Source organism: Monodon monoceros, unplaced genomic scaffold, assembly GCF_005190385.1.
Source record: "Monodon monoceros isolate NGI ecotype Baffin Bay Population unplaced genomic scaffold, NGI_Narwhal_1 Super_Scaffold_21, whole genome shotgun sequence".
NCBI lineage: Eukaryota > Metazoa > Chordata > Mammalia > Artiodactyla > Monodontidae > Monodon > Monodon monoceros.
The window spans coordinates 169,275,153-169,287,283 of record NW_021703778.1 but is presented as its reverse complement, the minus strand read 5'-3'; the positions used below and the strand labels follow the sequence as shown (position 1 = coordinate 169,287,283).

The window sequence follows — 12,131 nt, the reverse complement described above, 5'->3', positions numbered from 1 at the left end:
CCACCTCACATTTTATAAACCTAATTCCCTTTTAGTACTTAAACTGCCTTCATGAGTTTAGTAAAATACTACCCCGTTTAGGAAAATTTTATCTAAACAATTCTCAAAACGGTAAGCTGAAGATTTCAAACTAACAAGGAAACTGGTCAGTATAACAGTTTAACGTTCAAAACGAATGTCAGTAGCATGACTTGCTGTCTTACCTCGGTTTTATGAAGTTTCTGGTAGTTTCCATCCCAAGAAATGAGCTTCCGGTCTTTCCCTCCTCCCGACACCAGCGTGCCGTCCCTCAACATACAAAGTGCAAAAATACCGCCCTCGTGGGCCCCTTGAACTGCGTAGCTTATTCGATTCGTACCTAAACACAGCAAGACCAAGCTGAGGACATCGTCAAAGGCTCACCTCTGCCAATCTCATTTCATTTTTGTTTTAAAATGCGATACTGTCGGTTAGAACATCATTGCAGTGTGACTCTATCAAGGATCCACTTTCTAGAAGTTCCCAGAGCACCAGACAAGCATGAACTGAATTACTTTATAATTAAGGAAAACAGGGGGAGGGGGTTGGGGGGAGGGACAGACTGGGAGTTTGGGAATAGCAGATACAAACTATTATATATAGGATGGGTAAACAACAAGGTCCTACTGTACAGCACAGGGAACTATATTCAATATCCTGTGATAAACCATAATGGAAAAGAATATGAAAAAGGATATATATGTATATGTATAACTGAATCTCCTTGCCGTACAGCAGAAATTAACACGTTGTAAATCAACTATACTTCAATAAAATAAACTAAGAAAAAAATAATTAAGGAAAACATGCTAACACGAAGCATAGTGTGTGAAGAATACAGCCAGACTACATGTGGCTGAGAAATGAGCTGTGTGTCTCTCGACAAGTGACTTAACTGCTCTGCCTCAGTTTCCCCCTTGGTATAATGGGGCTCCTGCTTATCCCACGGGATTGTTCTAAGGGTGGAATGAACTGATGTATACATAGAGTCCATGGCACCCAGAGTAGCAGGGATACTACAAAGGTCACCATATTAATCTGAAATTACACTGATGGGTCTGTTTTCACCTTCACCCCCGACTCAAATACTAAGGTCCTTGAGGACAGGGATAGTGCATTTTCCCTTTTTTCCTGGCACATGGTAAGCACTCATAAGTGCTCACTGAAGAACTTCCCTGGTGGTCCAGTGGGTTAAGACGCCGAGCTCCCAATGCAGGGGGCCCGGGTTTGATCCCTGGTCGGGGAACTAGATCCTGCATGCCGCAACTAAGACCCAGTGCAGCCAAAATAAATAATAAGTAAATAAATAAAGAAATAATTTAAAGTAAATAAATAAACGCTCATTGAACTTGACCAAATAAATGTTTCTGAGTAAGGAGACCTCCTTACCACACTGTTTGCCCACTGACAGCGGGGATGCCCATCTGACTCGTACGTATGCTCAGCATCTAGCATGCTACCTCAGACAGTACTCAGTCAATGTCTGCTAAGCACTATGTGGACCAGAGAAGTTAAATACTGTAGAGCTAAATAAACAGTCTTTGATGATTTCATCATTATAAGTTGTTACCAGATCTCCTAAATAAGCTATTAGCTCCATTATAATGTCTTGGGCTTTAAGAGCCTTTTAGAGCGACAAAAGTCCACAGCTTACTAGTCTCATTTTCCTCAGTCCCAGTGTTTTGGTTCCAAGTTACACCCGCACACACGCATGTATGTACCTATGAACCTTGGAATCGAATAGTAAACCTGGAAATGACATTAACAGACAATTCTTACAGGAGCCACGTTTGGCTTCATACTTATAACATCACCCAGGAATGTCTGCTTTGGGAGGAATCACGTGTTACCTTTTCCCCATACCAGGATGTTGCCACTTGAATCTCCGGTGATGGTGTCACCATTTTCAGAAAATGTCACACAGAGGACAAACTTTGGCTTTTCTTGCTTCTGCAGAATATTTTAAAAGAATAAGTATATACAATCAAGACATCCTTTTGTTTGTATTAATACCATCTAGAAGCACAGTCACCCCAAGCTGGATAGTGTCAGCTTCTGCTACCACACTGTGTACCTTTCATTCTTATCCACCATTACGTAACTTATGCCCTGAGATTATCTGGTCTAAAATAAAGAGATTTCTGCTACTTATCAGGTTGAAGGCAGTTCGAGCAGAGGAGGGTGTTGGAGAGGCTAAGGGGCCGTGTTGCCGTGACTACGGCCTGAAGGATGGGCCTGGCATCCTCTAGCTCAGCCTCTGGGCCCACAGGGCAGCAGGTGCCCTCCTGGTGCTCTCACAAGGCCCGCAGATGCTGGACTAAATGGCACAGAGACTGCCCATCGCTCTCTGCAGAGTCCCACTGGGGTCTCCTGGGCACCTTCTTCCTTGCTCTTTGCAGCCAGCAGGCCTCAGCGAGGGCCCAGCCCCTGGGCATCCCTTCCTGGTGCTTCTGCCTGTGTTGATCCTTCCTTCTCAGCATCACCAGTGTTATCCATGAGACACGAGGGGCTCCCCAACTCTGCCAGGGATCTCCAGGAACAGTCTTTATCACGACACCCCCGCATTTGCCAATTAAAACAAATTCTAGCACTGGGATGCCTCGAAGCTTCCTTAAAAGCTAGGTGACCGCAAGTACCATCGGTGAAAAATAAAACGACAGATGCAATTTCACTTTACCTCGAATAATCCTTGCTTCTTAATAAGGGAGCTTCCTTCTAGTGTCCAAAAGTAGAGATGGGACTTTCCACAGGTAACAATAATATTCGTGTCCGTGGGGTGGAAATCCGCAGCAAATACAGCTTCATTAGAACACTTGGTGCAAAACAGGAGAATCAAATGTCTCAAGTCTCTTAAGACACTTAAGAAAATAAATACAATCGGAACCACAAATAAAAAATTCATCAAGGTAAGCACTAGGCCTCTTGGTATTTTCTCCCACTGAATTCGTCTTCTGGAATCACTGAACTTGTGTCTGTGCGTGCCGACCCCTCTCCTCCTCGTCTGTCTCCCCCACTGCACTGAGCCCTGAGGATGGGGCCACGAGGTCATCCTTCCGTATGGGGACTCACAGGAACTGGGACACAGCAGGCACACAGTGAGCTCTGGCTGAAGGGGCGGCCGGGGAATTAAGAATTGCAGGTTCAGCGCCATCGCGTGATTGGAAGGGCCCCGGCGTCTGGATCGTATTCGGCTCCATCGCTCCTGGCCCACTTTGGCTGCCCTGCTTGTCTGGGGAGTCCCTCCTGATACGGATCCCCAGGACTCTGCCGGTGGTTTGCCGACCAAGCCTGGAATCCAGTAGGGGATCTGGCTCTTTGGGTACCACTTCACCACCCTCACCCTGCTATCTTGATTTCCACGACTTGCACCCTGGTCCCATGAATCGGACCCTGATGGCTCTTTGTGCTTGATAATTCAGTTATACATTCTTAAACCCGGACAATAACTTGCTCTGACTGCTTCCAACCCAGCAACATGGCAAGAACTTAAATACTTGAGCAGACTATTAGGAGGCATAGCTACAGCATAAAAATAGTTATTTAATGCCATATTAGAACACAGGGTCTGCATCCCACACACAAACAAGAGAGAAAGTTATGTAAGTGGGGTGATCCAATGGTGCTCCTAATGTTAGGTAGGTAAAGTGATCCAATGGTGATGCTAATCTTAGGTAAGTCAGGTGATCTACGGTTAATGGATGCCAGGGTGAGAAATCTGAAGTCAGTTCTATAAAAATAGGTCCAATCATGGTTTTAACAGGAGGAAAGCATAAGAAAGCTCAAGGAAGGTACACTGACATAAGAAAAGTCCAGTGGGTCCCACTGCAGGAAGAGCCCCGCTGGGAGGACCCCATTCCGGAGTCCACTCAGCTCGGGACAAGCCCCGTGCTGGCTGTGCCGCCCTCCTCGTGCCCCTGCTCCCTGCCTGGCCCTCCCGCTGGGCAGCAGGCACATCTCACTTGTCACCATCGCACCAGTGTCTCCTCGACACGTGTGTGCAAAGGGGACACTCGGCATTTGTGGATGACGGAGAGAACGCGAGCAAATGAGCGACGGAGCGAATTAAAAGGGTGGTGACTGTAAAATGAGGAAGGAAAACCCTTATAGACGCTGTGATGAGAAGAAGAAACCCTACCAGGCCTTGGGAATGGGGGGAGGGGTGGGGGCCCAAGGGCTTCTCGGTGAAGGGGTCCTGCCTAGGGGCCGTGGCGGGGACGGAGCCCACAGCCCACCGAGACACAGAAAGCTGGCCAGGGGCCAGCAGGGGAAGGCTCCACATGGGAAAAGGACAGCATAGCCCAACATGAGGCTTGGAGAGAGACCTTGACATCCGCCAGCCTCTCTTCCTTCTGCCAGTCCCACACGGACAGCACGTGGTCATTGGAGTCATCCACGGCACAGAGGTTGCTTCCTCCATTCTGGAAAAAAAAAAAAGGTATTCACAGGAAGACTACATTTGAGAATAAACTAGGTTGAGAGTGATTAAAAAGGAACATAATTTTATTTTTAATAAAGAGTCCGCTACATCTTCATTAAAGAATATTTACCCACCACCGTCGAGACCTACTTATGACTTGGGCACACAGACAGTGGGAGCAGGGGAATGTGGGGTGACAAGGGACAGGAGCGGGAGGGAGGGGTCGGGGGGTGCGCTTCACCACTGGTTCTGTTAGAACCAGCCTCCTAGGGGCTGCAGAGCCCCCGCCCTGGAGGAGAAGGCATCTGCGGCTCCAGGGCACAGGTCTGCGCTGAGCGATGACCAGGCTACCGCAAGGCCGTACAAGGGGAGGGGGCACTGGGGGTGAGGCGCGCGGTGTATTGATGTGAACGCATGCATGTTTCTGAACTGGCTGAACAAGTGCTTTAAAGGGTGGCTCTGTTGAACGAGCATATCCTGAGGAAGCCTGGGAGACCACGAGGTCCATCCTGCCCCTGCTTATGGCCAGGCAGCGAGCCAGGCCGGTTGGGGACCGCACAGACAGGCAGGGGAAATTCAAGGCCAGAGCAGGCAAGACTGCTCCAGGAGCCTGAAGACAGTGTGGCTGCAGGGCCTCTTCTCATCACCGTGGAAACGTCTGATTGGGAGCGTGTGTCACCGAGGCGGCGCATGCGACCTCTGAATGAGGGGACCTGGGATGCGGGAGGTTTCAGAGTCCAAATCTGTACATACACCTGGGCAGTTACGGGCGTGTTAACTCTCTCCCTCTTCAACCTTGAGCTGATTCTCTCCTCCCTGTGGACAAAGGCTGCAATACCCACAGGGCTCGTACTTACGGATTTTGAGAATGCGATACAGGTGACGGCTCGGTCAAAAAACCCGATTCCGATGACGTGCAGCGTATTCAGCGTCACGGAATCCCAGATGCGCACGTTTGGGGGCAACTGCTGCTTAGAAAACAATGCAGAGTCACCCACTGTGCCGCGTCTGCAAGTTTATCTTTACCTTGAAATTATGAGAATACTTCAATGTTGTCAAAAAAAAATTTTTTTAAATGCATTTGAGGACTCTGCCTTTTAATATAAATAAAACATTCCCAATCTCTCCCAGAGGTCGTGGCTCTTGGGGCCAATTTAACTTTAGGAGAGCCCGTTATTGATAACTATACCACAAGAAGTGATATTCTCATTTGCATATCGAATGCGTCTGAGTTTTAAAAATGAAAAATGATGAAGAAAATGGAGTCTCATTTAAGGGTTATCCTTGCAAAGTCTGTATTGTTACTAAGGATCAAACGTGGTTCAATTCATCATGATGGTTGCCACCAATGGTATTAAGAGCTTAACATCCTTGGGCCCCACAGGAAATTGATTGTATGCAAACGAAAATTTAGAATTGTTACGATTAGTTCAAAACCCTCTCAACTATGTTAATTTTTCTCTTCCTTAATAGAAGAAAGCATCACAGAATAATCAGCAGGTTTATCAAGGACCAGCATTGTACCCCGTAGATGGGTGAAGTAGGTTCTAGGCTGGACTTGTCTCTAAGTAGCTGGGCGTCCTCAGACAGTCCCTCGGCCTCTCCAGACTTCTCCACTTGTAAATGCAAAGGGATGGTTCGGATAGCTATGACATTTTCTCTGGCTCTAAGGTTCTGATTCAATTTCAAGGCCAGAAACTGAAATACACAGTTAATCCACTAGAGGGGAGGAACAAATGATTTACTGCTAATTTCAAATAACTTTTAAAGATCATTTAACAGTTAAAAAAAAGAAAAAGAAGATGAAGACCCTGTTCCCTCTGTGTTTACAGAATAGTAATCTGATTTCCACTGTTCCTGTTACCTCCTTTCAAGTATAGGATTTTAATGGAAAATAGCATAAATATTTAAAATTTGATGTTATTAAAATATTTTCTGAAAAATGGTAGCACTCATGATAAAAATGGAAGAACTTAATGTAATTAGTTTCAGATCATACATTGTGCATGGATACACAATGCTATACAAAAATGGACATCAGAAAAGTTACAAGAAGTTTTGGATAAGACATGACAATGACCACAGATTGTGGTAAATAAGTACGTGGAAGCCAGTTTTGAGTTGTTCTGTTTGTCAAATTCTACTAGCTCCTTCTCTGATTCCTTAAAATACAAACTGAAGTCTTGCTGAAGTGCTTACAAAATTTGTGCTAAAATCCTTCCAGCAGCCCTTATAGATTACACCCAGACACAAATTCCATGGGTTGAAGTCATGATTACAGGGAATTCATGGCAGAGGGTGTCTGAAATTCACTGAAGAGGCAACGTGCCCCAAATTCAAATGATTATTTATTATGATTTTAACTTTGCTTATTAAATGTGTACTTAACATTTTAATGTTTATCATGTGTGTAAATAAGTATCTTAAGAGTTAATGGATTCTTAGGCAAGAACAATGCTATTTAAAAATTAGCTGAAACCAAGGTGAGCTCAAGGGGTTTGTAAAGTCAGTGTAAGAACTTTAATTTGCAATAAGAAATTCAAATGAGGGATTAAGAAGTACTCAGGCATTTTATATCTAAGCAGGCTCATGCGTCAGCAAAATTTTCAGAAAATTATTTTGTGTTACCAGTTCATTACAAAAATATTAAAATATAACTCACTTTCCCATCCTTAGATGTGCCTGCAACTTGTCCTGTGGCTATCGTGATCCTATCAGGATGAACTGCAAGGCTAAAAAGAGATATTTAAAAAACATCTACCCTTTAAAGGCAAGCTTCACTCTTCCCTTGATCAAATATAATCTGGTTAAAAATTTAAAAGTAAGATATACACAGTGCCTAACTTCTTACAGTCATGATAAATTCTCTAAGCACCTCATTTCATTTCATCTTAATTCCTTTATCTATAGAGAATTTTCAAATTCAAAGAAAAAGCACTCTCTGCTTGGGAAATACCATTTCAATCTCAGAACCACTTCATTAGTATACAATCTTTATTAAGAAGTCATTTGAGTATATCAAATAGCAAAAGCATCATCTTTTTCCAACAGCATTTTAATAACTGACCAGGGAGTCAGGATAAATAGAAATACATAAATCCATCTATTCATCCATCATCTTTTCCAGATACATAAAATCGCTACCAAAGGTATAAATGAATTATAGGAATAGCAGACCCAGACATACACATGAGGCAAAACATTTTGATTAAAAAATAAAGACCCAAATTAGAAGCCGTTAGCACGAGAAGGCCTCCAGATAGGGGTCTGTTAGAGCTATTTGTTTAGGTAACATGGTTGGTTAAGATGATGTGTTATAAGGATAGAAAACTGAAAAGGCGTCTTAGAGAGTAGGCTACCCAGAACACAAAGAAGAGTTTTCCCCAAAGATCCTATTTTCTCAGATCCCTTTCTTTCTCTTTAGTTATATCCCATCACTGAACCCTTTCTGCCAATGCTCTTCCCACAGGTGTCAGAGGAATCCCAGTTTTGAGGACTCACCACTTCACGTCATCATTATGGCCCGTGTAATGCCTCTGAAGCTGCTCCTCCACATTGTACAGCACGACCACGGATGCGATGAAATACACAGTCTCGCCCGTTGGAAGCAAGTACAGGTTGTTACGACAGTCTCGACCCCTGTACCCATAGCTTCGTGTACGTCAAGACAAAATAAAAAATATGTTTTTTAAAAGTAAAAAATAAAGTAAAATAAAATAAAAACCCAACTCTTTCACGTGCTCTATTTTCCTGTCTTTCATTTTTTTCTTCTCGGAAGCTCGTTCACGTTCCCAAATCTCATACCATGAAGGCTCCAGCAGCTTTATTTCAAGAACGCTAGTCATACGGCTGACTCAGATTTTTGTGGCTTAGATTTTGTGGGAGCTTTTTCGTTTTCTTTTTTGTAAAGGGTATTATACCTGTGCTACACGTCCATTTAATATAAGCCATATACTGTATTTCCTTCATTTAGTACTGGGTTCATCCTCATGTTCCTTCTTTAATTAGTCGGTGTTAACTTGAAGTTAGGCCCCAAGGTTGGCCAAGTCCCTACTTGGCTGAGGGGGCAATGCTAGTCTTTCCTTCCAGGGTACCCCTCTTTCTTTCTTTGGGTTTAAAAACTTTGCGCCAGCACGGTTTAGTTACATGATTTTCTACAGCTGAATTTCGATAAAAGCATTCATTGACTGATTACTTCGTGTTAAGACTTAATCAATGAATAAAGGATACACCCATTCCAGCTTAAGTCTCTTCGTTGGTAGTTCTACTTTTGCTTCCAAACTGTAAGAATCCACTTGATCTTTGGGCATGTGCATGGTAACAGGGCGTCCACGAAGAAACATTTTTACATATCCTTCTTCTATGAAAAGAACAAAGAGGTCAGTAGGATACCTCAGTGCCCAGCGTACCTGAAAAAAGGTTATATTTTCTCTAGCCTTTCAATGGGAAAGCGGAAACTTTGCCCTTTATGTCATTTCTGGTTAAAGTCCTAGGGAAAACTACCTAAAACACAAACGGTCTGAAACAAAATTTTTCATCTTGTTTGCCTTTGACATTCTGCTTACTTAAGTAATGTAAGAAATTGTAAAAGGCAGGAAAGAACTGGATTCCAACAATTATTTTCCATGAGAGATTTTAGTGCTTACGTTTCATCATCAGGAGGGGGAAAAATGCCACCCCCCCAAAAAAATTACAACTAACACAAGAAATCCACTTAAATTCTTTATTGAGTTCAACGTATATACAATTTCAGTATCAAAATGCATAAAATATCTTTCAATATTTAAATTGGTGTGTTATAGCGCAATGTAAAAATGTGTCTTTATGTATCTTTTACACTGGACACTTCTTTCAAGTGTAAAGAACACAAAATCAGCAGAAGTACATGCTAGGATGCATGCAAGAGGAAAATGCTCAAAGAAAAGCTAGAAATAGAAAACCAGAGAACAAAAGACCCATTAGAGAGAGAAACTGGGAAATAAACCTTTCTTAAACAAACATTTTTAATAACAAAATAACTTATGATGTTTTGATAAATTATAGGGATGAAAGTAAAACCCAATAACATATTGACAAGGGGCAGCTCCTGGACTTTTAAAAAGAAACGACTTCGGGTTTTCTGGCTACAGTTTTCAGGATATAATAAGACCAAAGAAAATGTCTTGTGAGCTCTTGATGAATTCTGTTCTGATTCAGAACTCACTGCATTCTGATGCTTCACTGCAGATCAAAGGACTGGGTCTTAATGGCATTTAAATTGGGCAGTTGGTACCACGGATATCTGTACATCACTCGACAGAAAAATCCTCCGCAGAGAGGAAATTGCTGAGGAAGTCATAAAGTAATTATAGTGTCGTAAGTACCACATTTACAAATTAGTTTTGTAAGTCTTATTCCTAAGGATTTGCAAACAATGCCACATGCAACATTGCCTGGAAGTTGAGAGGCCATCCCACTTTCATGTTATGGTGTGCGTGCAATTCAGGTCATAAATGCATGCATGTGATACACTCTTCACTCCTGCATACAGCGTGCTAGTTGCTCTGTTCTGTGATCCGCCTCCCCAGCTCCGCCGGGACTAGCCCATCTGAGGCCCACTGCACTGCAGGCTTTCTTATCAACCCCCCTCACCCCCCCCCCAGGTCATCTTAGATACTGCTGCCAAACCTGTCAAGGCCCACAATGGATTCAGAATCCTTCTCCCACTCTTTAACTGCTGGACCCAAAGCTCTAACTGCCCTGCCCCGCTATTCCCGTACATGACCTCACTGGCCACAGCTACCCCCCACCCCGTGGAACCTTCTCTCTCTCTGCCACCTGCACACCACTCCGTGCCTCTACCCATGCTCGCCTCAGCTGACCTCTTCCCTTCCTTAATCCCTCACCCAGGTCTCAGCTCATCAGACAGTGTGGCTACCTCAACTGCAGACCCTAAAAGCACCCAGCAGACCGACAGAAGGGGGACAAGGAGGGGTGGGTGTGACCGCTTAAGTGACAAGCGATTCCGTTAATTCTCTTTGTAAGGGGAATCACGGAATGCAGATTCAGAATAAAGGGAATATAATGCCATCCCACAGCACACACAAGAAGCCTAGTATGGCTGTATATGATCAACGTAAGTGAAACATCTACTTGAGTATATGGTTGTTATGTGCTGGTAAAGTCCTTATGATGGAGGTTTGCTCACTGGGCAGTTCTACATCACTGGACTGGGCGAAAAAGCGCTGGAGTTAGCCTTGGCACTGTTTTGTACTGGTAAGTCAGACATTCTACAACTAAAATAAAAAACGCAGCAAGGGAAAGCAATGTGTTTTTTTGTTTTTTGGAGGGGTTTTTTGGGGTTTTTTTCAGGCATATTAGGAAAGCAGCACACACCCACCAAACCCAAAGGTGCTAGAGGGAGCGGCCAGCAGCAGTGCAGGTTTCAAACAGTGGGGCATCCAGGGGTTGCCCTATAGCTCTCTTAAGGTGCATACAGATTTTCAAAAGAGTTCCTATAATCAGCCAATAATCAATCAAGATCCAATTTATAGCTACTCATTAAAACCCACCCAAGTAAATGCTCAGGAATGCTTTTAACTTCCAACGAAATCAAAGTGGTTTGCATCACAAAAACATTTTCATACAAGGAGACTATCTGTTGGCCTGTATGAAAAGAGTTTCTGCAGCCTGGGTCACAGCTTTGCTCAGAGAGCTATGAGGTTTCAGAAATGCCGCCTACCTTTGCAGTGTGTCACCCGGCGTTTCCCTTGTGATTTCGGAGACAGAGACAGAAGTGCTGGGTAAAGAGACGATGGGGCACTGCAAGAGTGACTGGCCTGCCCGGGAGCACTCCCGAGCCCTCAGGCCGAGAGGCTCCCGGCCCCCTGCTAGAAAAACCTGGACACATTTCGGGGATTCTGACAAGTGCACTCCAGACCTAGCTCTGCAGGCTTAGGGCGATTACATTTTCAGTGAGTAATTTCATGCTTCTTGGAAACGAAATGAATACCGAAGCACATGCGGATAAATAGGAAAGTCCGACTTTCATGTTTCAATTGTGCACTTAAGGGGAAAAAAAACCTTGGAAAATTAAATGAATTTATTTAACCCGTTGCACACTTGTCAATGATTTTGCGTTTTTAAACACACTTTCAAATAAGGTTACTATTCTCAAAATAGCAGCTCCCTTATTATAAAATGTGTTAGAAAAGACATATAGAAAGATATATATGAACTATTAGTTTGCAGTTTAGGAAATCAAAGGCAGAAAAAGAAAAAAAAAGTTGCTTTTAGACAAAGTTATAGCTGGATGCATCAGAAACTTTCCCCTTCAGAGAAATGTAAACGTTGATGATGGCGGGGGAGCCCCATTAGTAAGGAAGAGATAACAAAGGCAACAGGAGTCTTTTAACCTAGAACTTTTGTTTCAGTATAATGGCATCTCACTCTTCCTCCTTATTGATGTATCTTGAATCGGTTTAAAGGGGGTGAGTAAAGGGTTTAGTCTTTATGACCATTTTCTGGGTGGTCTCTGTATGACGTGAGCCATCAGACCCCCAGGTACATACAGGCTGACAGTGAGCGCTCAGCCCCCAGTCCTGCCACATGGACCCCCATGTTCTGCCCGTCCCAGCTGCCCCTGAATAACTACTTCTTATCACCCCTCAAGTCCTGAGGTGACTGAGGGGCGCCCGCACCAACATTCAATCAGCCT

General features: G+C 43.8%; 1 protein-coding gene across 3 annotated transcripts in view; it reads right to left on the bottom strand.

Moving 5' to 3' along the window:
- Positions 1-12,131, bottom strand: part of EML1 (EMAP like 1) — an 85,459-nt gene that overhangs the window by 31,358 nt on the left and 41,970 nt on the right. For 2 of the 3 annotated variants that reach the window (XM_029239535.1, XM_029239533.1), the window contains exons 5-12: positions 8,666-8,795; positions 7,937-8,086; positions 7,098-7,167; positions 5,293-5,403; positions 4,341-4,436; positions 2,696-2,830; positions 1,869-1,968; positions 204-358 (exon numbers count right to left, since the gene is read on the bottom strand). In XM_029239535.1, coding sequence (XP_029095368.1) covers positions 204-358; positions 1,869-1,968; positions 2,696-2,830; positions 4,341-4,436; positions 5,293-5,403; positions 7,098-7,167; positions 7,937-8,086; positions 8,666-8,795 — 947 coding nt within the window. The remainder of the gene's footprint in view (positions 1-203; positions 359-1,868; positions 1,969-2,695; positions 2,831-4,340; positions 4,437-5,292; positions 5,404-7,097; positions 7,168-7,936; positions 8,087-8,665; positions 8,796-12,131) is intronic. The other variant, XM_029239534.1, reaches the window with a different exon arrangement.